This window comes from Phodopus roborovskii, unplaced genomic scaffold (assembly GCF_943737965.1).
Source record: "Phodopus roborovskii unplaced genomic scaffold, PHOROB, whole genome shotgun sequence".
In the NCBI taxonomy this organism is placed as follows: domain Eukaryota; kingdom Metazoa; phylum Chordata; class Mammalia; order Rodentia; family Cricetidae; genus Phodopus; species Phodopus roborovskii.
In genome coordinates, this window is record NW_026125489.1 from 1,965,451 (window position 1) to 1,990,463 (window position 25,013).

The following is a 25,013-nucleotide window of genomic DNA, read 5'->3' on the forward strand; positions in this document are numbered from 1 at the left end:
CTTATATACCTCTGTGGTGCTGGGGTTAAAAGTGTGAGCTCTGTTGCTCTTTTAGACTGATTCACTTCTGTGTGGCTCAGGGAAGTCTTAGACTCAAAGAGATCCACCTGCCTCTGTCTCCTGAGTCCTGGGATTAAAGGTGTGTGCCAACATTGCCCAGCTCCTGTGGCTGTCTAGTGTGGCTGGTGCACTCTGATCTTCAGTGGCTTCATTAGATCATAAACAATGTATCAGCACACAAAGGAAAGGAAAGGAGCAAAAAAGAAGAAAAGTATTTCCTATTCCCACTCCCTGCTTCTGTAACCTTGGTTGTGCTATGCCCATATGGCTCCAGGTTTTGGACTCCAATATCATTATTTCAGCATAAAGAATCCAGATGGCTTGCCCTTTTTTCTAGTCCCTGGGGTTTGATTAACCCTCCTTTTCTTTTTTTCAATTCACTGTGTAGAGCAGGCTTCCTAGAACTCACAGATCCACCTACCTTCACCACCATGCCCAGCCTTGAACATTGTTTTTTCTTGGGTCTCTTAACCCTACCTATGAGCCCGTAACTCCTTCACTAAGTCCTCTCGAGGCAGCTCAAAATGTCCTCTGTGTCCTGTTGGGACCTTCCCTGATACCCAAGACAATGGGATCCTCCTCTCTCCCCCCCCATGGTCCCCTCCAGCTTGGTTGTTCCAATCCATCTCATACTTCATGCCTCATCCTCCTCCGGGCTGCCTCTTCTTCCCTAATCTCCCTCCATCCTTCCAGAACGATCTTCTAACGGTTTCATGGCTAATACTGAACTAGCTGTTGCCTGAATCCCATCTTGATCTGTACTCCCTCCAAGAGATGAAACAGATCAATAATCAATTACCAAGGCAACACTGGCCACACAGGGTGTGAGGCAGAGGCATTTTCGGAGCTGGTTGTTAGACTTCCCCCACTGCCTGAACTGCAGCCACGAGTCCTTCCTGGAAGCTTGAGTGGCACAAGAAGAGGAGGGATCTAGGATAAAAAGAGGGCAGCATTTACTCTGAGATCTGGTCCTCTTTAGACCTTTGCCCTTCTTTCCTCACCGCCTCCTCCCTTTGGCTGGACAGCCCTGAACCATGGGGTCGATATCGTCTGCAGCCCAAGGGAGGCTTGCGCAAAACCCATGTGTCCTTTGGGTGATGTGATGTCTGTGTTTGCTCAGCATATAATCTCTTCCGACCTGGGTAAGAGGTCCCTGCAACGGAAATTCAGAAGACCCTGGGGGTGGGGGGCTGCAAGCCTGAGCTGTGGGTTTCCTAAGCAGCCTGTGGAAGCCCTCCCATCTTCACTTGGGAAGACTAAGGTTCAGGGTGTCTCCGCCCCTCCCTCTAGTCGGTGTGTCCCACTTTTAACCCTGTCTCAGCCATCTTCCTCCCCTATACTGACAGTCCCGGTGCCCAGGACCAAGGCCAGGGTAAGGTCACCTGTGTGGGCAACATTTTAAGGCGAAGGCAAACAATCCGTCAATGGAGAAAATTTAATGAAAGATTCTCAAACATAGAGAACGCTGCAAATCCACAATGAGCAAAACAGCATATTTAAAAATAAACACAGGCTCTGTTATTCACTTTCTTTTTTGGCTCTGCTTTTTGAAAAAAAAAAGGGGGGAGGGGGTGGGAGGGAAGAACCTGGCATGTAGACATGCTCGCCCTGAGCCCCCTGCCCCCACCCCTAAACTCCAGGCTGCTCTCCAGGGTGAATAAGCCACCCTGCTTCCTCTGTTTCCCACTCTCAAGCCTGTCTCTACCCCCCAGCCCCCAGCCCCCAGCCCCCAGCCAGCTTGGTGGCAAGTCAGGCAGTGTGGCAGATGCCGGGGTATTTATAACCTGGAAGCACTTCTTGGGAAAGTGACTAAGATCTAGGAGCGTATTTATAGCTGAGCTCTGATGTAAGTGTCACTGAGGAGGTGGGACCAGGCCAGGAGAAACAGCAAAGGGGTGGGAAAACGTGAACCCACGGGCACCTGACAAGGAGGTGCGGGAAAGGTGGCCGTGTCAGCCACTCCTACAGCGCCACTTCGCGCCACTTCCCCTGAGCCCGCTCCCTGGCACAGACAAGTCCTAGGCACCGCCAAGAAGTGGGCGCGCACAGGCTCGTGGTCCAGATCAGGCTGTCCCTCGCCTGCAGGGACAAACAGAGAGGGGCCAAGAGCTGCAGAAAGCAGTGGCCGAAGCCTCCAAGGTGCTCCGGGCCTGGGGAGGGATGCAGGTGGCTAGAACTGTCTCCTAACCCTTTCTCCTCCCTCGCCACTCCATGGCGCCCTGGATTTCTAGGAAGTCTGGCCTCTGCCATCAGGCTTCATTGCCACGTGTCAAAGGTGGCGGGGATGTAGTGTGGGGGGACCTCCTCTGCTGTGTGGCCCTTCCCATTGTCTGGGAGGGAGGCAGGATGGTAAGGGAGAGGATGAGGCATATTCCTCTCTCCAGCAGCCTCAACCCTGTCCCCAGGAGTCTTGGCCGCTGTCCCGTGGCTGCTGTCCAGTGGCAAGGCACTGCCACATGGTGGACACTGGTGGTACTGAGGCTCGGCCTTCAAAGAACATCCCTTTCCCCTGGTCCAGATCTGGACCTCTCCAGGCAACCCTGCCAGCTAAAGGGGAAGCTAGGGAGTGGGCAGGGAAACCTTTCTTTCACATCTTTCTCAACGGTGTCTTCCAGCTTCTTAAACTGGACCCAAGGAGAAAAGCTAGCCAGGCACCACCTCTTGTATCAGAGGCAGAGGGTCACTTCCCTTTAAAGCCATGCACCTTAGGGCTGGCTGTGTAGCTCAGTGGTAGGGTACTAGTCTAGCATGTGCAAAGTCCTAGTTTCAGTCCTCAGCAGCAAATAAAAGCCAGGCGTGGTGGGCGGTCCTTGCTTTAACCCCAGCATTCAAGAACAGAACTTGACGGTCACCCTTAGCAATGTAGGGAACTGAAGGTCTTCCTTGGCTACAGAGGGAGTTCAAAATCAGCCTGGAATACAGGAGATCCTGGCTCAATAAAGGAACTCACCATAGTCTTCCCACTAAAGAAACTGGGACAGAAGGGTCACCTACTTACATCTAGGAGTACTAGACAGCCTGGCCAACTCAAAAACAGTTCATCTCAAAAGACAAAAACAAACAAACAAAAAACAAAGAAAGCAATAATAAAACCAATCTGACTGGACTGAAAAAAAAAATCTGGGCAGTAGTGGCAACGGCCTTTAATACCAACACTGGTCTACAGAATGAGTTCCAGGACAGCCAGGGCTATACAAAGGAAACCCTGTGTGTGTGTGTGTGTGTGTGTGTGTGTGTGTGTGTGTGTGTGTCGGGGTGGGGGAAGGGCGGGGGAGAATGTAGTGGGGTAAAGCCGGGCCTTGCAAGCACAAGGCCTGCATTAAAGTCTCCAGAGCCGGGAGAAATGAGAACATGAGCTTGTGATCCCAACGCTGGGGAGGTACAAAGAAAAGGCAGTTCCTGGGACTCGATGGCCAGCCAGGCCAGCCTAACTGATGGGTTCCAGGCCAATGAGAGACCCTGTCTCAAAGGAGATTAATGATATTCCTGAAGGTGGCACCCAGGGCTGTCCTCCAGTCTCCACACACATGCTCACACATGCGCATGCTCTCTCTCTCTCTCCCTCCTCTCTCTCTCTCTCTCTCTCTCTCTCTCTCTCTCTCTCTCTCTCTCTCTCTCTCTCTCACACACACACACACACACACACACACACACAACCAAAGCCAGTGAAGAGTGGCTAGATGGTTGGATGAACAGCAGCCAAGTCTGCCACCCCTTTCCTGCTTTAACAGGAAACAGGTTAACAGAGGCCTGGCACAACACCTAGGATGCCTCAGATTTGGCCAACTCCTACAGTGGGCCCTCAAGTAGTCTCTGGGCACAGGCTCTGCAAGGTGCATGCCCCCATCAGCCTCGATGGACTCACAGGCCCCGCAACGCGCATGCCCCAGCCAGCCTTGATGGACTCTGCCCTGCTGTCGGGTTGCATCACCATCGCCCCCACCTCTCTGGGTTTCCCCAGACATCACGGAAGCACGTCCTCACCCCTAGCTCTGGCCCTCTCCCAGTTGGACTCTGGGCAGCCAGCACAGGCAGGGTCAAAAGGTAATGTGAGTGTCCCGTGGTACTGCCACCTTGGCCTGAGCAAGAGGACTCTAATTTTCCTACCGCCTCATCCAAACTCGCACCCTGACCCAGGTGTAAAGGTGAAATGGAGACCACAATTCTTCTGACCCGGAGATCCCCGGACGACTAACCATTGGCACCCATGGCTGCCTCATGAAACCATTACAGAAGTCGTGGGCAATCTGGGAAGATGGCATGTAAGGGAGCCGCCCATCCCCACCTAGCTCCTATGGAGTCCTTCCCCTTGGGAACTGAGCATATGAAACTACCCTGTTTCTTGCATCATGTATTCCACGTTGCACTCTCCCCCCCCCCGCCCCCCTACACCCCTACCTAAAGCCCCAGGGGAGACCTCCACGCCCTGCAGGGGCCTTGATGGGCAGTGCAGTTGGCCAATCCTAAGGCTCAGAGGTTGGGTCTGCTGGCTGACCACTAGGTGAGGGAGCCCAAGCAGTTGGCTCTAAAGAGGCCCTGCTCAGTGGTCAGTCGCGAGCCGCGAGGGTCAAACATAGCTGCCCATCAGCTGAACTGCTCTCAGGCATGCTGAGCCCCAGGCCACCGAGGACAAGTAGCTCTGCCCTTTGTCAAGAGCTGCTGTGACACAGCTGCCGCTCCTGCTGCTCCCTCTGTGGCTCATTCGATTGCCATCCGAGGCTCTCAACTACCATCTATCTACCTGGAGCATGGGGCTTTCAGAGCTCTGGCCAGTGCTGCTGTGGGCGTTGGTGTGGGTGCAGAGCACAAGATCTGCGTGCCCGTCCTGTGGGGGCCCGACCCTGGCACCCCGAGGAGAACGTGCTCTGGTCCTAGAGCTAGCCAAGCAGCAAATCCTGGAGGGGCTGCACCTGACCAGCCGTCCCAGAATAACTCGCCCTCTGCCCCAGGCAGCGCTAACCAGAGCCCTCCGGAGACTGCAGCCCCGGAGCGTGGCTCCTGGCAACCGGGAGGAAGTCATCAGCTTTGCCACCGTCGTAGGTGGGTGAGGTGGAGAGAGACAGGGAAATGGAGGAAGGGAGTCCTGCAAGCGAGGCAGGAGGAATGGGGTGTGGCAGGCAGGAGAAGGCGGAGCTGAGGATGTTGGTTGTGAGGTAGTCCAGGCTCTTCCCAGAGACCTGAGTGGCGGGCGTGTCAAAGGGAAGCTTGTCTCTGTTCACATTTTTCTGTTCACATTTTTCTTTTCTTTCTTTCTTTTTTTTTTTTCCCCTCTGTTTTTTGATCGTTTGAGCAGACAAATCCACTTCAGCCCAGCGCTGCATGCTCACCTTCCAGCTGTCCCCTCTTCGTTCCCACCAACTGTACCATGCTCGCCTCTGGCTGCACGTGCCCCCGTCCTTCCCTGGCACGCTCAACCTGAGGACCTCCCGTTGCGGCACCAGCGGCTGCCGGGGATCCCGCACCTTCCTAACCGAGCACAGGACGACTTCCTCGGGCTGGCACGCCCTGACTCTGCCCTCTAGCGGCCTGCGCGGTGAGGAGTCTGGAGTCGTGAAACTCCAGCTGGACTACAGACCCCTGGACCCTCACAGCACTGTCGTTCCACGGCCACGCCGGCTCTTGGACACAGAGGGACAGCAGCGTCCCTTCTTGGAACTTAAGATCCGAGCTGCTGAACCCGGAGCAGGCCGGGCCAGAAGGAGGACCCCCACCTGTGAGCCGGAGACCCCCTTATGCTGTAGGCGAGACCACTATGTGGACTTCCAGGAGCTGGGGTGGCAGGACTGGATCCTGCAGCCAGAAGGGTACCATCTGAATTATTGCAGCGGGCAATGCCCGCCCCACCTGGCTGGCAGCCCTGGCATCGCCGCCTCCTTCCATTCCGCTGTCTTCAGCCTCCTCAAAGCCAACAACCCTTGGCCTGCGGGCTCGTCCTGCTGTGTCCCCACTGCACGAAGACCTCTCTCACTGCTCTACCTCGACCACAACGGCAATGTGGTCAAGACCGATGTGCCAGACATGGTAGTGGAGGCCTGTGGCTGCAGCTAGCAATAGGGCCTGACGGCTCTGAGTGAAGTTCAAGGTTCAGGTTGGAGGATCCCCGGCAAAAGACTCCCGTGTCTGGAAGCACGGGGTCTGCTGACCCACGCAGACATCCAACAAGGCTACCTGGCGGTGTGACTGGGCTTGACCCCCATGGAACTCAAATGGGCATTTCCTTGCCCTAGATTCCCGTCTATTTCAGGCGGTTGCAAATGCGGACAGATGGGTAAACTGTTTCCTCTCAAGGGGACTGCCTGGCCAGCACCATTTCCTACATCGAGCCCTGTTCCAGGACAGCAGGGGATGTCGTGGGAGGGAAAGAAGGCAGCAGGGACAATCACTTAGTCTCTCCCCGGGAAAGAAATCCCTCAAACAGCGAAGCAGGGAGTAGAGGTCCCAGCAGGTTGGAAGTGCCAAGGGAGCACTAAGAACAGGGACTGATGCCTGGTTTGAAGAGATGTCAAGAGGAAGCGGTGGAGGAGTCAGGGAATTAGGAGGTCCTGGAATTGTGAGTAAGAAGGGATGCTGGGCCCGTAAAGATGTAATTTATACTTTCGTAATAAAAACGAGAAAGGAAGGCAACAGTGAGTTGTGGTAGGGGTTGGTGTGATTGGCCGTAAGCAAAGAGTGGTCTGGGGACCTCTGGCAGGTCCCCAAAGCCCTCTCCGAGTTTTCGAAACCACTTTCATAGTAATGCTAAGATGCTATTTGCCTCTTATTATTACTTCTAGGTTCTACAGTAGGGACAGGGTGTGGTGGTTTGCACTTATAATTACAGCACTCGGGGGAGGCAAAGGGAAGTGGATCTCTGTGAGTTCAAGGCCAGACTGGTCTACAAAGAGCATTCCAAGACAGCCAAGGCTGTCTGTGTAGTGTAGTGAAACCCTGTATCGGGAAAACCAAAACTTATTTTTATTTCATATGTGTGAGTCTTTCATCTGCATATAGTGCAATACCTGTGGAGGTCAGGAGAGGGCGCTGGATTCCCTGGAACTGGAGTTACAAGACCCCGTGGGAGCTGCCAGCAGAACTCAGGTCCTCAGTAAGAGAAACAAGTGTGCCTAACAGCTGAGCCATCTCTCCACCTCACACACACCTTGTTGTTTTTGAAACTGCTGGCCTGGATCTCTCAATCCTGCCTCAGCCTCCCCAGTGCTGGAATTAAAGGCATAAATCATCATACCTGGCTGTGTGTTCTTTTGTTACCATGCTTTTTGCCTTTAAATTTTAACACAATGCTGAAATATGGATGTCACACGTAAGAAGCATCAATTCATCTTCTTAAAAATTATTTAAGAGTACCTACAATGCCTAGATCCCATGCCAGGCGGCTCACAAACTACCTGTAACTCCAGCTCTGAAGGACCTTCACCCACACTCATGTACACGTACCCCACAATTAAAAATAAAAATAGCCAGGCAGTGGTGGTGCATGCCTGTAATCCCAACACTTAGGAGACTGAGGCAGGCAGATCTCTGAGTTGGCCAGCCTGGGCTACAGAGTGAGTTCCAGGGCTATGTAAAGAAACCCTTTCTCAACAAACAAACAAACAAACAAATGAATGAATATTTTAATAAAGAGTTAAAAATAGGGGCATTGACCCAGTGTTTAAGACAGTGTGACCGTGTTGCTCACAGAGGACAGCGCGGTTTGGTCCCTGTCATCCACATGGCGGTTGAGCCATCAAAGCTGCAGCTCCATGGAGCCTGGCACCCTCTCCTGACCTCCACAGTCAGTGAGCACACATGTGGTACACATACATGCATGCAGGCAAAACACTCATGCACATAAAATCCAATAGATGACCCTCAAGTTACTTCAGCTAAGAGAGGCTGCGGGCAGCTCTTTAGGTAAAGAACCTGACACACAAGATAGAATTTGTGTTGGTTCCCAGTATCACTGTAAAATTCCAGGGTGGGGACATCTGTGACCCCAGTACTCAGAAGAAGGCTATCTGAATTGATGCATGTCAAGTTTAGGGAAAGACCCTGTCTCAAAAACAAAAACAAAACAAAAACAAACAAAAAGATGGCTAACTGGATGGTGTACTAAGATTTTTTTGTCTCTTTTGGGGGCCACCACCCAGCTCCCAAGTAAATCATACACGGAGGCTCATGAATGTCCAGCCTTAGGTTGGCTTGTTTCTAGCCAGCTTTTATTATCTTTAAATGAACCCATCTGCCTTTTCGTTCTGGGCTTTATCTTTCTTACTTCTATATATCTTACTTTCCTTCTTACTCTGTGGCTTGCTGGGTGTCTGGGTGTCTGGTGTCTGGGTGTCTGGGTGTCAGGGTGTCAGGGTGTCTGGGTGTCAGGGTGTCTGGGTGTGATGGTGTCTGTGTGTCTGTGTGTCTGGGTGTCTGTGTGTCTGGGTGTCAGGGTGTCTGTGTGTCTGGGTGTGAGGGTGTCAGGGTGTCTGGGTGTCAGGGTGTCTGGTCATCAGGGTGTCTGTGTGTCTGGGTGTCAGGGTGTCTGGGTGTCAGGGTGTCTGGGTGTCTGTGTGTCTGTGTGTCTGGGTGTCTGGGTGTCTGTGTGTCTGTGTGTCTGGGTGTGAGGGTGTCAGGGTGTCAGGGTGTCTGGGTGTCAGGGTGTGAGGGTGTCTGTGTGTCTGGGTGTCTGTGTGTCTGTGTGTCTGGGTGTCAGGGTGTCTGTGTGTCTGGGTGTCTGGTGTCTGGGTGTCTGGGTGTCAGGGTGTGAGGGTGTCTGGGTGTCTGGGTGTGAGGGTGTCTGGGTGTCTGTGTGTCTGTGTGTCTGGGTGTCAGTGTGTCTGGGTGTCAGGGTGTCTGGGTGTGAGGGTGTCTGTGTGTCTGGGTGTCTGTGTGTCTGGGTGTCAGGGTGTGAGGGTGTCTGTGTGTCTGTGTGTCTGTGTGTGAGGGTGTGAGGGTGTCTGTGTGTCTGTGTGTCTGTGTGTCTGGTCATCAGGGTGTGAGGGTGTCTGTGTGTCTGGGTGTCTGGGTGTCAGGGTGTCAGGGTGTCTGTGTGTCTGTGTGTCTGGGTGTCAGGGTGTCTGTGTGTCTGGGTGTCTAGGTGTGAGGGTGTCAGGGTGTCTGTGTGTCTGTGTGTCTGGGTGTCTGTGTGTCTGGGTGTGAGGGTGTCTGTGTGTCTGTGTGTCTGGGTGTGAGGGTGTCTGTGTGTCTGTGTGTCTGTGTGTCAGGGTGTGAGGGTGTCTGTGTGTCTGTGTGTCTGGGTGTCTGGGTGTGAGGGTGTGAGGGTGTCTGTGTGTCTGTGTGTCTGTGTGTCTGTGTGTCTGGGTGTCTGGGTGTGAGGGTGTCTGTGTGTCTGGGTGTCAGGGTGTCTGGGTGTCTGTGTGTCTGGGTGTCAGGGTGTCTGTGTGTCTGTGTGTCTGGGTGTCTGGGTGTCTGACCCCTGAAGTCCTCCTCTTGTCGCTCTCCTCTTCCTTGTTTTTATACTCTCTTCCTTGCTCCCGCCTGGCTATGGCCGATCAGCTCTTTATTAGGATCATCAGGTGTTTCAAACAGGCAAAGAATCACAGCTTCACCAAGTTAAACTAATGCAGTAAAAACAAAAGCCACTCACCTTAAAACAATATTCTACCCCAGGATGGTGATGGCACACACCTTCAGTCCTAGCACTTGAGAGGCAGAGGTAGGCGATCTCTTAGTTCAAGGGCAGCCTGGTCTACAGAACAAGTTCCAGAACAGCCAAGGCCACACAGAGAAACCCTGTCTTGAAAAACAAATAACAACAAAACAACTTCTGGGCAGTGGTGGTGCACACTTTTAATCTCAGCACTTGGGAGGCAGAGGGAGGCGGATCTCTATGAGTTTGAGGCCAGCCTGGCCTACAGAGTGAGTTCCAGGATGGGCTCCAAAGCAATACAGAGACACCCTGTCTGAAAAACAAAACAAAAAAAAGCAAGGTGGAGAGCTGATGAGCTGATTCTGCACATAAAGGCACCCACCACTGCCAAGCCTGAATACTTGGATTAACCACAGGTTGAATGGAGTGAACCAGTGCCTACAAGCTGTTGTGTTGGCTTGAGTGAGATGCCCTCAGAGGCTTGTCTATTGAATGCTTGGTCCCAGTTGGTAGAACTCTCTGGGAAAGATTGGAAGGTGTGTCCTGATGCATTTACCTTAATTGTTCTAGTATTAATAAAAAGTGGGGAGTCAGAAACTAAGATAAAAGCCTGATAAATCCAAAGAACAGTGGAGGAGCCATGGCTGAACCTACTCTCTGCTTCCCAGATCAAAAAGTCATTGAAATATCTCCAATCCCCTCTCTATCTCTTCCCATCCCTTTCTATTCGACTCCCTTGGTCCAACAATGTATCTGTGGCTAATTCTGGTCAGCCAGTCACTGACTCTGCCCTCCGAATCAACATTTAACTTTATTAGAAGTCCTGGAGGGTGCTGGAGAGATGGCTCAGAGGTTGAGAGCACCAGCTGCTCTTCCAGAGGATCTGAGTTCAATTCCAGCAACCACATGGTGGCTCACAGCCATCTGTAATGATATCTGGCGCCCTCTTCTGGCCTGCAGGTGCACATGCAGGCAGAACACTGTAAATAATAATAATAAGATTGGTTCTCTCAGACTCATCTAGCTGAATGCTTTGTCACTAGGGAGCAGCACTATATGAAAGGATTATAAGGGTCGGGAGGTGTGGCCTTGCTGGAGGAAATGTGTCACTGAAGTCCACTTTGAGTTTTCTCTCTCTTTCTTTCCTTCTTTCTTTCTTTCTTTCTTTCTTTCTTTCTTTCTTTTTTGGTGTGTGTGTGTTCTTCAAGACAGGGTTTCTCTGTAGCTGTGGAAGCTGTCCTGGAACTCTCTGTAGACCAGGCTGGCCTTGAACTCACAGAGATCCTCCCGCCTCTGCCTCCCGAGAGCTGGTTTAAAGGCGTGCACCACCGCTGCCCGTGCCAAGCCCAGTGTTTCTCTGCCAGAGGGTCAGGATGTAGCCCTCAGCGCCTTCTCCAGCGCCATGCCTGGCACCATAATCCCTGCCATGATGATAATGGATGAAACTTCTGAAACTGTAAGCCAGCCCTAATTAAATGCTTTCTTTTTTAAGAGTTGCCGTGGGTCACGATGTCTCATCATAACAAAAGTGACTAAAACAGCACTCAAGTGCACCCTCTGCTACAGGTACACACAATAAATAAAGTGCAAAATAAACTAAATTTTAAAAAAGAGGATTGGGGAGATGGCTCAGGGGTTAAGAGCACTGGCGGCTCTTCGAGGGGATCTGAGTTCAATTCCAGTGACCACATGGTGGCTCACAACCATCTGTAATGGCATCTGGTGCCCTCTTCTGGCCTGCAGGTGCACATGCAGGCAAAACACTGTATACATGATAAGTAAAATCTTAACAAAAGTAAGGTAGATACCTGAGCATGGAAACACAGGCTTTTTTGCTGTTGTTGTTGCTGTCTGTGAGTTCAAGGCCAGGTCTACATAGAGAATTCCAGGATAGCCAGAGCTAATATGGAGGGACTCTACTTCAAATAAAATAATCAATCAATCAATCATCAGGGCTGGAGAGGTGGTTCAGTGATTGAGAGCACTGACTCTTCTTCCACAGGACCTGAATTCAATTTCCAGCACACACATGGTCCCTCACCACCTTTCCTAACTCCAGGCACAAAGGACCTGACCCTCTCTCTGACTTCCCCAGGCACCAGAAATTCAAGTAGTACACATATATACACACAGGCAAAACATTCATACACATTTAAATACATAATCATTAAAAAATAATATAAAAATTTTAAATAAACTGGGTGGTGGTAGTGCATGCCTTTAGTCCCAGTACTCAGGGGGCAGAGGCAGGCGGGATCTCTGTGTGTTTGAGGCCAGCCTGGTCTACAGAGCAAGTTCCAGGACAGCCAGTACTGTTACAGAGAAACACTGTTTCAAAAAACAAAAAGTAAAGTAATTAAAAAATAAATCTGGAAGAGACTGTTTTTCTTAGGGTTTCCAGTGCTGTGACAAAACACCAGGACCTTAAAGCAAGTGGGGAGGAAAGGTTTGTCTGGCTCACGCTTCCACATTGCTGATCATCACTGAAGGAAGTCAGGACAGGAACTCAAACTGGGCAGAATCCTGGAGGCAGGAGCTGATGCAGAGGCCATGGAGGGTGCTGTTACTGGCTTGCTCAGTCTGCTTTCATTATTTTTTATAGATATAATTTATTTATTTTTACTTTATGTGCATTGGTGTTTTGCCTGCATGTATGTCTGTGTGAGGGTGTCAGATCTTGGAGTTACAGACAGTTGTGAGCTGTCATGTGGATGTTGAGAATTGAACCCAGGTCCTCTGGAAGAGCAGTCAGTGCTCTTAACCACCAAGCCCTCCAGCCCTCAGCCTACTTTCTTATAGAATCCAGGATTACCAGCTGAGGGAGGGCACCACCCACCAGGAACTTGACCCTCCCCCATCAATCACTAATTGAGAAAATGCCTTTCAGCTGGATGACACCTGAGGTCCCTTCCTCTGTGATGGCTCTAGCTTCTCCCACCTTGACACACAAAAGCAGCCAGGACTCTGGCTGGTTTGTGCTTGTCATCCCGGCACTTAGTAAATTGAGGATAGGAGTTCTAGGTCAGCCTGAGCTTCAGAGTATGCTCTTGACTCCAAAACACGAAACAATTCCCCTCCCGCAGAAGTCAGAAGACCACAGAGGGGTCTTGAAAGCACGAGGTTCCATAATTGCCCGGCTGTGGAAAGTGGGTCACACATACGCAGCGCTCCTTCTCTGTGGTCACTGGTCTGCCCTGACCACGGCTCCCCGTACCTGCTATGGATGGAACCTGTCAGTCATGCGGAGTGGCAGGTTGGCCCATTATCTGTTCCCACCCCCACAATTGTAAGGTCTCAAATTGGTCCCTAGCTTCACCTTGTTTGTTTCAACACACTTACCTTGCAGGCCCGAGAAAGATCTTTTTGAGGGAAGGGACTGCTTTTTCCTCCATGCATTTGCTTCTCTCCCAGGTGGGAAACGGAACTAGCTGCCTTCTCCCCTGTGTCCAGTCACCACAGCCACACAAATCCAAAGAGACAGGCTGCTCCCCATCAGGCACTACCTTGAGGACTAGCAATCTTCCCTGGTGTGCCCTTCTGTTTCATTGGGCTCACACAGCTCCCTCCCTGGGCTTTTAACTGAAGGGAACCTGTCAAATGTCCTTAATTTTGCCAGTGCAATCAAGTCGGCTGCGCACATACGAGTGCCATGTGCGAGGATGACCAGCAGAGGGCAGGAAGCCTTAAAGAGAGAGGCGTGCAGGCTGCCGCAGTATCCAGAATTTGGAGATGGGAGAACGGGGGTTCTGTGGAGAGATCCTTTGGAGAGAGCACGCCGCATGGGTGATCTGTGAACACACACCCAGCACTTACAACTGCAGCCCATGCTCCTCTCTCATGCTCCTTAGGCCTCATATCACCCCCCCCCCAAAAAAAAAACCTTCCTACTGCAGCCAACCCAACTCCTTTTGCCCAAACCCAAATCTCCCAAATCCTCCACGTCCCATCCCCAGAGTGACGCTGGCCAGTAGACCACAACATGGAGAAGGCTCAGTTAAGACCAATCAGAGCTGACGGCCGTACCTGCAAAGTTAACTTTCTGGGGCGAGCTCCCCCCTCCCTCCCCCGCCCGCCCTCTCCGGCCGCGCAATATTTTCCTCAATGTTTTCCTGGCTCTGGTTCAGGTCCTCTTCGTGGACAGCCGGTCCAGGGATCCGCGCCGGGATTTACCGCGCACCAAGAGCAGCGTGTTCGGGAGGGGGGGTTGTAGGCAGTATAGGGTCCCTCGAGGGAGGGGGAGGATCCTGGGGGTCCTGGGGGTGCCATAAGCCCGGCACCCCCTCTCTAACTTCTAGCCACCCGCCTCATCTTCTAGAGCGGCCTAGAGGAAGGGTACTGGAGGGCAGTGAGCGGGAAGAGCGGCGGCGCGCCGGTAGCAAGAGCGAGAAAAAGTTTTTGCAAAAGGGGAAAAAAAAGTTTGCGCTTCTCGCGGGTGGTCCCGGCTCGCGGCCCGGCGGGCTGGGCCGGCGGGAGGGCCGGGGGCCAGGTTGGGGGGGTGGGGTGGCACTGAAGCTGCCCGGCAGCGGCCCTGTCGCCCCCCTCCCCGCCTCACACCCCCCCACCCCCGCCCAGTTTCCAAACCTGGACCGCGCATCCCGAGCCGTGCGCCCCGACCGAGGTGAGAGGAGGGGCAGGGAGGGGAGACCACCTGGGAGCGGTGGGGGAGGGGGCGAGGAGATGCTGCGATGCCCAGGGACTCACCCCATCCCACAAGGAGACCCGGAGCGCAGCAGAGGCAATGTGGGGTGGGAGAGACTGGGGTGCGCTATTAGGAAGTTTGGATGTTTTTCCCGTTTTTGCTTTAATCCGTGCCTACTTTTCCTCCCTATCTCCTTTTTCTTCTGGCAGTCTGTCTGTCCCTGGTCTCTTTGTCTGCGCTCTCCCACCTATTAGAAATATCTCCCTTTCTTGATGTTGGCATGAAGAGGCCGCTGGGACAGCCAGCTGGAGGTCTGCGTGGTAGAGGGAGCTCCAGGTGCGTGTCTGGGCTCCTTTGGAAAGCGCTCGGTGGGGTGGGGGAGCAGGCGTGTTGGAGGCAACAAAGTCACTGAGGGCCGGGCTGGGATTGGACTCTTGACCCGTGTTGTGACAGACGTCCCGGCGGAGGCTTGGGTTTGGGGGCAAAGGAGTGTTTTTTGGACTAGGAAGGAAGCTGGGTGGGTTTCCAAACGTGTAGTGTAGGCCTTAAGAGCAAGGGGAGAAATCCGTAGCAAATCTGTGCCTCTTAGTCCCAAGGACTGTGGGCGAGGCCCCGAGGAAGAGCGAGCTCTGGGGAGACCTTGTCTTGACCCCCTGACCTCGGGACCACCGGGGCAGCTGAAGCCAGGCGCCAGGAGACCCCTGCTGGAGCAGAGCGGGACCACTGGCCACTGCCAGCTTGTGTGTCCCGCTGGCCCCCCGCCCAAACGGGAGCTGGGGACCGAGGCCCCTCCTCTGGCTTAGACCACCCTGCCTGCCCTTGCTCCCCGCTCTGAATCCTCTTTCAGGCCCCATGACCCTGAAACAATCAACCCGGGACAGTTAGCTTTGGGGACAGAGACCGAGCGCTCTGGGCGCCTGGAGAAGGGGGCCTTCATGGTAGAGGTCTTCCCCTCCAGTGCAGCGAGCGAGACGGGCAGTTTTTTGGGAGGAAAGTTCTTGAACGCGGGAGATTTTTCCCCTAGGGGGCGGGGTTCAGAAGGACCCCCACCCCATTATCTCCTGGGCATCCCCGCCGGACGGACGTCTCCGGCTCGCCCTTGACGTCACTAGGGGGTTCCCGGGGGTCTGCAGGGGTTAACCCTTAGGAGGCCGGCTGTGAAACTCGGGAGCCCAAGGTGTCCTCTCCACGCGCACCGTGTGGACTCGGGCACTGTAGGTTCTGGTTTCTTCTTTCCCACTCCACCATAGGGACCCCACTTCCCAATAGTGTCCCCCACCCCGCGCGTCACTGCCTGCTTTCAGGATGCGTTGAGAGAGAGAGAAGGGAAGAATGTTCCACCCGTCACCCCCCCCCCCCCCCGCTTTTCTGGGCTCCCCGGACGGGCGGGGGAAGCTGAGCCGTCTGCAGCCGGAGCCTGCGGCGGCGACTTGGGTGGGCCGAGAAGGCACGGGGGCGGGGAAGGCGGGGCCGGGAGAAGGGGGTGGGGCCGGCTCCTGGGAGTTGGGGAGAAGGGGTACGCACAGGACTCTGGAAAATAGACACTGAAGATGATTCGGGTCTCTGGCAGGGTAATCCCGAGTGCTCTCTCCCCCATCCCGCCCAGAAAAACCCTCACTGGAAACTGGAAAAGCTCGCTGGAGACATCTTTACTAGGATGAAGGGGGAGGCGTGCGTGTAGGCTGTGGCGCGCGTGGGCGAGGAGGGCCGTCGCCCCCTTCTCGTCGTGTCTCCTGGGGTGGCCGGGCGATGGGACAGGAAGAGTGACATCTCTCTCTGAGGGGGCGTGTGGTGTCCGGGGGTCGTTTGCAGGTCCTCCCCCTTGCCTCGAGTGAGTCACAGCGGAGGAGGCAGGAGACGTGCCCCCTCGTCCAGCTGCCAGCCAGCTGTGCCCCCCACCCCCCAGCGTGAGTGCCAAGGTCGAGCTGGGAGGTCTTGGATGCGGGATCCGGGTCTCAGCTGGAAAAGGAGGAGTTAGCATAGGTACAGCCCCGGCTGCAGCTCTTGGGCTGGGTCGTAGGGTCCGGGTTCCGTTCCCCATCTTGCCCCGCCCTCACCCTAAAACCCAGCATCCCGGGATCACCCACCGCGCCGGCCGGCCCGCTCCCGGTGGTTCTCCACCCCACCCCGCCCCGCCCCACCCTCCGCTCCCGGAACACCGGAAAACGTGGAGCGGAGTGAAAACTGGTTGGGAGAAGGAAAACTGGACCTCGCACCCTCGCCTGGCTGTCTTGATCCTTTGCAATAGAGGACTGGGTTTTCTCATCTTCATTAAGCCCTTCCCCAGAGTTCCTATCCACTCCCCCGTCCCCAGGCCAAAAGGGTTAGGTGGGCCCAGGCTCCACGCGCCTCGGAATGACTTTAGCCTCCATCCTTTCTACTCAACAGACAGGAGACGCTGTGCTTCGAAGCGCTTTTCCCTCCCACACACAGTTCTCTCTCTGCTGAGAGGACAGATCGTTTGTGTTCTCTTCTGGCCCCACCAGCCAATCTGGACTGAAGCGAGGTCTCCCTCTAGTGGACACTGGGGAGATTGCATAGGCGTTCTTGGGCTGTGGCAGCCCTGGGCATGAAGTTCCTCAGTCACTCTTCAAAGCTGGCCATGGCCAGACGAGAAGCAGTGGAGGGATGGAGCATGGCATGAAAACCACCTGGAATTTATGTCGGATCAATTAGTCCATAACTTTCCCGTGTGAATACACAGACCACGAGGCCCTTACCCCGTTCCCCCAAAAGATCCCCAGGCCCGGCAGGCTGCTTCTGCCTTCCCTTGAGGGCTGTTTCTTCCTTTTTAACGCTGCTCAGTGACATTATTTTCAACGTGATTTCCATGACCAATCTCTGAGAGGTTAGGGGCACAAGGGACATGCTGGCCGTGGTTTTGCGCCTGAGATGGCCATTTATCTTGTTTCTCGCCATCGTTATAACTTGGCAAATCTGCATTCCTGTGTGCAGTGTCCCTCGTCCGCCTCTGAGACACCATGTTCAACTCAATGACTCCGCCACAAGTCAATAGCTATGGTGACCCGTGCTGTCTCCGGCCCCTCCCTAACCAAGGGGTCCCCAGCCTGGGGACAGAAGGTGAGCGTGTTTACCAGTCCCTGGGACTTGAGGAGTGGGCAGATCTCACCTAGGAGTCCTCTCAGTCTCATCCCTTCCCCACGATAGTTTCCTATCTACAGGAGGATTTCCAGCCCCCATGCCATGCATGCTTGGAGTCGGGGGTCATATCTCACGTGGGGTCCCAAGGTAAGTCCTGTGTGTCCCCATCAAATGCCCCCTGCCTGCTGTCTCTCTCTTCTAGGATTTTCTGGTTTGCCCTTTTGCCACCAAGCCAACTTTATGTCAGGGCCCCAGGGTTATGGGTCTGCCAGAGAGACCAACGGCTGCTCGGAGGGTGAGGACTTGGGCGATCTCTGCTCCTTCTCTGCCCCTCTGGGACTTCTTTTGAAGGAGGAAATGGGAAGGCAAGGACCAAGCTCCATGGAAGAAGGTGTCCAGAGATGACAGGCATCAGAGAGCCATCAAGAGGTCCTGGGTCCACCAAGGCAAAAAAGAAAAAAAAATTGGTCTTTTGAGTCAGCCCTACATACTGAGTGCACTGAGACACTTTACTGCATCTTTCTTTTCTTTTTAATTTTTACTTATTTATTATATATACAGCATTCTGCCTGCATATGCGTCTACAGACCAGAAGAGGGCACCAGATCTCATTACAGATGATGGCATGTGGTTGCTGGGAATTGAACTCAGGTCCTTTGGAAGAACAGCCAGTGCTCTTAACCTCTGAGCCAGCTCTCCAGCACCCTAATTTAAAAAAAAAAAATAATAATAACCTCTGTGTGTGTCTGTGCGGGTTTGCACACGTGAGTGCGAAGGTGCAGGGCACCCTTGGAGCTGCAGTTATAGGTGTTAGGTGTGGGTGCTGGGAATCAAACTCGGGTCCTCTGGAAGAGCAGCCAATGCTCTTAACCTCTGAGCCCGCTCTGCAGCCCCCTTTGCTGTGTCTTGACTCCCGTCTCCTGCCCTAGGACCAGTCTTCCCTCCTCCCCGGAGTTCGGTCAAATTGACAAAGAAGCGGGCATTGTCCATTTCACCTCTGTCTGATGCCAGCCTGGATCTACAGACTGTCATCCGTACCTCACCCAGCTCCCTTGTGGCTTTTATCAACTCGCGCTGCTCATCTCCAGGAGGCTCCTACGGCCATCTCTCCATTGGCACCATGAGGTGCTGGCTGCCTCCAGCTGAGAGGCCCCTAAAATATGTACTGAAACCCATTAGAAGACTCAGACCCTTCAAACCTCCAGCCCAGCCTGAATCCCTAACCGCCCCCCCCCAAAGCACTGGAACCCTTTTCAGAATCTCCCTGAAGCTTACTCAGCCAAGCCTTCCAGAACCCCACAGAACAGAGCAAGGACTCTGATGACTGGTAGTCTTAAATAACAGTCTCCTCTTCACCTAGCCCATCTCTAGGATTCCCACCCCAGATGAGTCACCAAAAAGGGACTTCGCCTTCCTATGGAGCCCAGCCCTGTGTTCCACATGACTCTGCTCGGAGTGCAATGATGCTTCATCATCAGTCCCGGGGACCACATCAGACCTGCCAGGTGGGGCTGTCCACATTGCCACCGTACTTGGCTTCCCCAGCTCAGGCTAGGTGGGTGATGAACTTAGCAGAGGGGAAGGTGAAGGAAGCTGGCACATAAAAGCCTTTGGTGCTAGGAAGGTAGAGGTGTGGATGGCAGGTTCCTCCTTCCCTCAGCCAGCTCCACTCAGACTTTCTCAGTCGAGAGCACACGTCCTGTCCATCCCGTTGAGGAAGTCCGTCCACACTCACGGGAGCCCTGCTATTGGGTGGGGGCCCATAGGGCAGAGAAGGCTGGCACCCTTTCTGACTCCTCCATCCTCTCCCCCTGCCTCTCCCCCTGGAGAAGCTGAAGTCAGAGCTGGACATGCTGGTGGGCAAATGCCCAGAGGAGCCGCTGGAAGGGGACCTGTCCAGCCCCAACTCCACAGGCACACAGGTAAGGGAGAGGGCGGGCGCTCGCTATGGGACCCGAGCAAAACAAAACTCACCACCCGTGAGCCTAAGAGTGTCTCCCCGGCCCTAGGATCCCCTGCTGGGGATGCTGGATGGGCGGGAAGAGCTGGAGGAGAAACCTGAGCCTGAATCTGTGTATGAGACCGACTGCCGCTGGGATGGCTGCAGCCAAGAGTTTGACTCCCAGGAGCAGCTGGTGCATGTGAGCTCCGGGGGTGACAGGTGGTTGTTGGGAGCCTGTGGGAGACTGAGTGGGGCATTATGGTCCGTCCGCCGCGGGCAGGCCACTCAAAGGTCCTGGGGTCAGAGATGGCACGCTCCATCCTGTAGCCCCAAGCTGGGAGTAGCTTTGCTCTAGAAGGCTAGAAGGCCTGAGGTGTGGGAAACGCTGCCTTCCTGACGCTTACGCCCGCCCGCAGGAGGCAGAATTGAGGAGGGTGAATGGGGCCTGAATGAAAGGGATGCGTTGGGGTTTGAGTGGCATCGGGAACCCCGCCCCGGAAAGCCTTGTCTTGTCCCCTCCTCAGCATATCAACAGCGAGCACATCCACGGGGAGCGGAAGGAGTTCGTGTGCCACTGGGGTGGCTGCTCCAGGGAGCTGAGGCCCTTCAAAGCCCAGTACATGCTGGTGGTGCACATGCGCAGACACACGGGCGAGAAGCCGCACAAGTGCACGGTGAGGCACCTGGCCCCTCCCCATATTGGTCCAAGGTAGACTTTTGCCTCCGACGCCCCTTCCTTCGTAAGCACACGTTTAAACATCTTGCTGAAGACTGTGTTGATGGAAAGATGAGTGTATTGATATATATTAAAATGTTTTCAGTTACATTTGATGGGATGGGGGGCGGGGGAGGAGCTTGCGCTCCAAGGCATGTGTGAAGGTCAGAGGGCAACCTACAGGTCTTGGCTCGCTCCTTCTGCCAGGTGGGTCCTGGGGAATCAAACTCAGGTTGACAGGCTTGGCGGGCTGGCCGCACATGCCTCTCTCTACTCACTGAGCCATCTCGCTGGCCCTAAAATATGTTCTTGGTATGGTGGTATATGCCTGTAACCCTAGCACTTGGAAAGCTGAGGCAGGAGGGTCAAGCATTTGAGGCTCTGTCTCAAAAGAAACACCAAATCAAACCGGGCCTAATGGTGCATACCCTTAATCCTAGCACTTAGGCAGCAAAGGCAGGCAGATCTCTGTGAGTTCAAAGCCAGTTTGGGCTACATGATGAGTTCCAGGCTAGTTAGAGATGACACTCAATCTCACAGATGAATAAATAGCAAGCAAAAGCAAAACAAAATTAAGTTTCAAATCAGAAAAACCTATTTTTCCCTTTGATTTTAAAAGAAATGAAAACATGTGCCAGGCTTTAGTGGCACACACCCTTAATCTCAGTCCTTGGGTAGCAGAGGCAAGCTGATCCCTGTGAGTTCGAGGCCAGCCTGGTCTATAGAGTGAGTTCCAGGACAGACAAGGCTACACAGTGAGACTCTGCTCGAAAAACCAAAATATTAATAAAATAAACAAAAACATACTTATGAATCCCTTACTGTAGGCTCCTTAGTACTCTTGCTAATATTTTGCCTGGTGGGCAGGCCCGGCATCATTGCTGAGGGCAGCTCTGTGCTGGGGGACCTGCTTCACGGCTGGCCGTCCCCTACCCTTTCCAGCTTTCTCTGCCTTCAGTTCACCCACCTGCCCTTGTGCCCGACCAACTCCTGCGATTCTCTTGGGTTCCCGTGGGCCCCCCCCATTTTAGTTATATTCTCTGGTGTAAACCTTAAATCTCTGGGTCCTGTCTGAGAAACGTTGCTTGACCCCTCTCATGTCCCCCAGTTTGAAGGGTGTCGTAAGTCATACTCCCGCCTAGAAAACCTGAAGACGCACCTTCGGTCCCATACGGGTGAGAAGCCGTACATGTGTGAGCATGGAGGCTGCAGCAAGGCCTTCAGCAACGCCAGTGACCGCGCCAAGCACCAGAATCGGACGCACTCCAATGAGGTGAGTGCCCCAGCAAACTCTTCCCTCCTAAGGGATACCCGCCTCCCCTGGCAACGACCCTACACCGTGATTTATACCAGAAACATTGGGGAAAGTCAATGTACAGTAGACCCCTGACCTTTCAACTTCTGGATTTATGTGGCCTCACAGCCTTGGGGGGAGGGGGATCACCTCTTTTTTTCTTAGGCTCGCACCATGTGTTTTCTTAACCCTGCTATAAGCCTCTCCTGATTTGCTCCGCCAGGGGCTCACATCCCTCTCACTGGCCCGAAGGCTGTGTGTCCTCCCTCACTTACCCCATTCTGTTTGTGTTCTGCCTTCCCTCCGGCTCGGCAATGCTACTCCACAGAAGCCATACGTGTGCAAGCTGCCCGGCTGCACCAAGCGCTACACGGATCCCAGCTCACTCCGTAAACATGTCAAGACGGTGCATGGGCCTGATGCCCACGTGACCAAGAGGCATCGAGGGGATGGCCCTTTGCCACGGGCCCCGTCCCTTTCCACGGTGGAGCCCAAGCGGGAAAGGGAAGGAGGGCCCATAAGGGAAGAGAGCAGACTGACTGTGCCGGAGGGTACCATGGTGAGCCAGCCTGGGAAGTCCTGCCTCCATACCCCACGCCATGCCTGACCTCTTTCCAGCCTGTTCCTAGAACCATCCCCTCCTACATGCAGTCCTCTTCGGCCAGCCTGCCTGTCCCTAGTTTTAGGGTTGCTCCATGATGGACCCCAGATCTAAGGGTGCCGTTACAATCGTCAGATGTTTAATTGGTCCAACATATTTTTTTGGGGGGGGGTTGTGCCATCTGGGAATATGAACACACGTGAGTGAATTCGCCACCACTCAGCAAATCCTCAGCCCCCTATGGACTCGCTCTTAAGTAGCACTTAACTATATAGTTACAAGCCTTAGGTGTGTGTATTTTGTGTTTTCTTCAAAAGAGCCAACAGGAGAAGACAAGTTGTCACGGTCGTAGAACCGTGGGACCCATCCCATTTTCTTCCAGTTCACCCTAACCCTGCCGGCTTAGTCCTCTCTACCCTTGCAATCACCGGGACACCGGCTTCAGCCACTCCCCAAGAGGGAGTGGGGGTGGGTGCCGCTCTCCACTCTCCTCCTCCCCCCTCCCCCCAGAAACCGCAGCAGAGCCCCGGAGCACAATCTTCCTGCAGCAGCGACCACTCCCCAGCCGGCAGCGCAGCCAATACGGACAGCGGTGTGGAGATGACTGGCAACGCCGGGGGCAGCACTGAGGACCTGTCCAGCTTGGATGAAGGACCTTGCCTTGCTGGCACTGGCCTTTCCACACTTCACCGCCTGGAGAACCTCAGGCTGGACCAGCTGCATCAGCTCCGGCCGTTAGGGTCCCGGGGCCTCAAACTGCCCAGTTTGGCCCATGCTGGTGAGACCTGGGTGTGGGAGGTGTTGCTGAGCTAAGCTGTGGGCCTGTCCAGAGGCTGAGGTGTCGGGGTCACCCTTTGAGTTGCAATATTTCCCCTTCCTTGAAGGCATTTTTCCTCCATCGATCGGGAATTGTAATATGTATCTGGGGTGGCGGTTGTGCCCCTGAAGTCCCACCACTGTGGGGACAGGAGCAGCAAGTGTTCACTGCACTTGCGATGCGTTGCCGCTGTACCGTACACACTTGTAATCGCCTGAATTGCTGAGACAGACAGCGGGGTCAGGGTGAAGAAGCCTAGGACTCTTTACCCTGGGGTTCCAGGTCAAGGCTGTCCTGTGGGATAGGCAGGGTGGGGCCCACAGGGTTTCCCTAGCCCCTTCCCTTCTCCTGTCATTTGCAGGTACACCTGTGTCTCGCCGGCTGGGACCCCCAGGCTCCCTTGACCGCCGCAGCAGCAGCTCCAGCAGCATCAGTTCGGCCTACACCGTCAGCCGCCGCTCCTCGCTGGCCTCCCCTTTCCCGCCTGGATCCCCACCAGAGAACGGAGTGTCCTCCCTACCTGGCCTCACGCCTGCCCAGCACTACATGCTCCGTGCAAGATATGCTTCAGCCAGGGGCAGTGGTACCCCACCCGCGCCGGCACACAGCCTGGATCGGATGGGAAGTCTCCCTGTACCTTCTTGGAGAAGCCGAGCTGAGTACCCGGGATACAACCCCGATGCAGGGGTCGCCCGGAGGGCCAGTGACCCGGCCCGGGCTGCTGACCACCCCGCTCCAGCCAGAGTCCAGCGGTTTAAGAGCTTGGGATGCGTTCACACGCCCCCTAGCGTGGCAACGGGAAGGAACGTCGACCCTCACCTCCCTACCTCTGTCTATTCACCACAGCCCCCCAGCATCACTGAGAATGTTGCTATGGACACTAGAGGGCTACAGGAGGAGCCAGAGGTTGGGGCCTCCATGATGGGCAATGGTCTGAACCCGTATGTGGACTTCCCATCTGCCGACTCTCTGGGATGCGACTCTCTGGGATGCGGGGCACCAGAGGGAACGGTGGCTGAGCCCTATGGAGCTAGGGGTCCGGGGTCCCTGCCTCTTGGGCCTGGTCCACTGACCAGCTATGGCCCTAGCCACTGTCCCCAGCAGGCCTCCTATCCTGACCCCACCCCAGAAACATGGAGTGAGTTCCCTTCCCATTCTGGGATGTATCCCAGCACTAAGGCTCCAAGTGGAGCCTATAGCCAGTGTCCTCGGCTTGAACATTACGGACAAGTGCAGGTAAAACCAGAACAAGGGTGCCTGGTGGGGTCTAACTCCACAGGACTGGCACCCTGCCTCAATGCCCACCCCACTGAGGGGCCCCCAGGCCCACAACCTCCGTTTTCCCATTACTCCCAACCCCCTCCTCCCCAGTACCCCCAGTCAGGTGCCTACCCTCGGCCTCCCCATGATTATCTTCCCCCAGAACACAGGCCTGGCCTCAATTTCGACTCCCCCTCTCATTCCGCAGGACAGCTCAAAGCTCAGCTCGTGTGTAATTATGTTCAGTCGCAGCAGGAATTGCTGTGGGAGGGCAAGGGCCGGGGAGGGCTCCCCAATCAGGAACTTCCGTATCAGAGCTCCAAGTTTCTGGGGGGTCCCCAGGCTAATCAGAGCCCTGTCAAGGGTCCGGCAGCTACGTATGGGTCTGGCTTTGCACCTGCTCTGGCCAGTCACAAGCCCGGCTCCTTTCCTGACCCTTCACCGTGCCATGAGACGTTCGCGGTGGCGGTGAACAGGCCTTCCCATAAGCCAGCAGCAGCACCACCCCGGCTTCTGCCGCCATTGCCGTCTTGCTATGGACCTCTCAAGGTGGGGGGCACCAACCCCAGCTGTGGCCATCCAGAAGTGGGCAGACTGGGAGCAGGCCCTGCCTTGTACCCTCCCCCTGAAGGGCAAGTGTCCAACCCTCTGGACTCTCTCGACCTGGACAGCACTCAGCTGGACTTCGTGGCTATTCTGGATGAGGCCCAGGGGCTGAGTCCTCCTCCTTCCCATGAGCAAGGGGCCAGCTCTAAAAACACCCCACCTCCCTCTGGGACCCCCAACATGGCAGTGGGTAACATGAGTGTCTTACTGGGGTCTCTGCCTGGAGAGACACAATTCCTCAACTCTAGTGCCTAAAAGGATAAGGAATCCCAACTGGATGGATCCTGTTTCCCAGGGTGCCCAGGGATGGGAGGATCGGGCTGGGGACTGTATTTAGTCTATGTATGTGCCAGGAGAACACTTTAATAATGACAGTTTCCTGATAATAAAGGAA

At 54.6% G+C, this 25,013-nt stretch overlaps 2 protein-coding genes across 2 annotated transcripts; both read left to right on the plus strand.

Annotated features, from left to right (window-relative positions):
• Positions 1–4,808: 4,808 nt before the first annotated feature.
• Inhbe (inhibin subunit beta E) lies at positions 4,809–6,248 on the plus strand. Its single transcript, XM_051176342.1, has 2 exons — positions 4,809–5,100; positions 5,354–6,248. The coding sequence occupies exons 1-2, from the start codon at positions 4,809–4,811 to the stop codon at positions 6,106–6,108; spliced, it is 1,047 nt and encodes a 348-aa protein (XP_051032299.1). The 3' UTR covers positions 6,109–6,248.
• An 8,141-nt stretch (positions 6,249–14,389) lies between these two features.
• Gli1 (GLI family zinc finger 1) lies at positions 14,390–24,908 on the plus strand. The gene is made up of 12 exons (XM_051176127.1): positions 14,390–14,618; positions 17,238–17,363; positions 17,587–17,679; positions 18,314–18,509; positions 18,745–18,889; positions 19,217–19,306; positions 19,394–19,525; positions 19,851–20,000; positions 21,150–21,314; positions 21,664–21,894; positions 22,447–22,714; positions 23,115–24,908. The coding sequence occupies exons 2-12, from the start codon at positions 17,264–17,266 to the stop codon at positions 24,872–24,874; spliced, it is 3,330 nt and encodes a 1,109-aa protein (XP_051032084.1). The 5' UTR covers positions 14,390–14,618; positions 17,238–17,263; the 3' UTR covers positions 24,875–24,908.
• The last annotated feature ends 105 nt before the right edge of the window (positions 24,909–25,013 follow it).

Coding starts and splice junctions, on each gene's coding strand:
- Gli1 (XM_051176127.1), top strand. CDS start 17,264: ATGTTCAACTCAATGACTCCGCCACAAGTCAATAGCTATGGTGACCCG. Junction 18,510..18,744: donor CTCTCCATTGGCACCATGAG/GTGCTGGCTGCC, acceptor CTCTTCACCTAG/CCCATCTCTAGGATTCCCAC. Junction 19,307..19,393: donor CCAACTCCACAGGCACACAG/GTAAGGGAGAGG, acceptor CCCCGGCCCTAG/GATCCCCTGCTGGGGATGCT.
- Inhbe (XM_051176342.1), top strand. CDS start 4,809: ATGGGGCTTTCAGAGCTCTGGCCAGTGCTGCTGTGGGCGTTGGTGTGG. Junction 5,101..5,353: donor CAGCTTTGCCACCGTCGTAG/GTGGGTGAGGTG, acceptor TCGTTTGAGCAG/ACAAATCCACTTCAGCCCAG.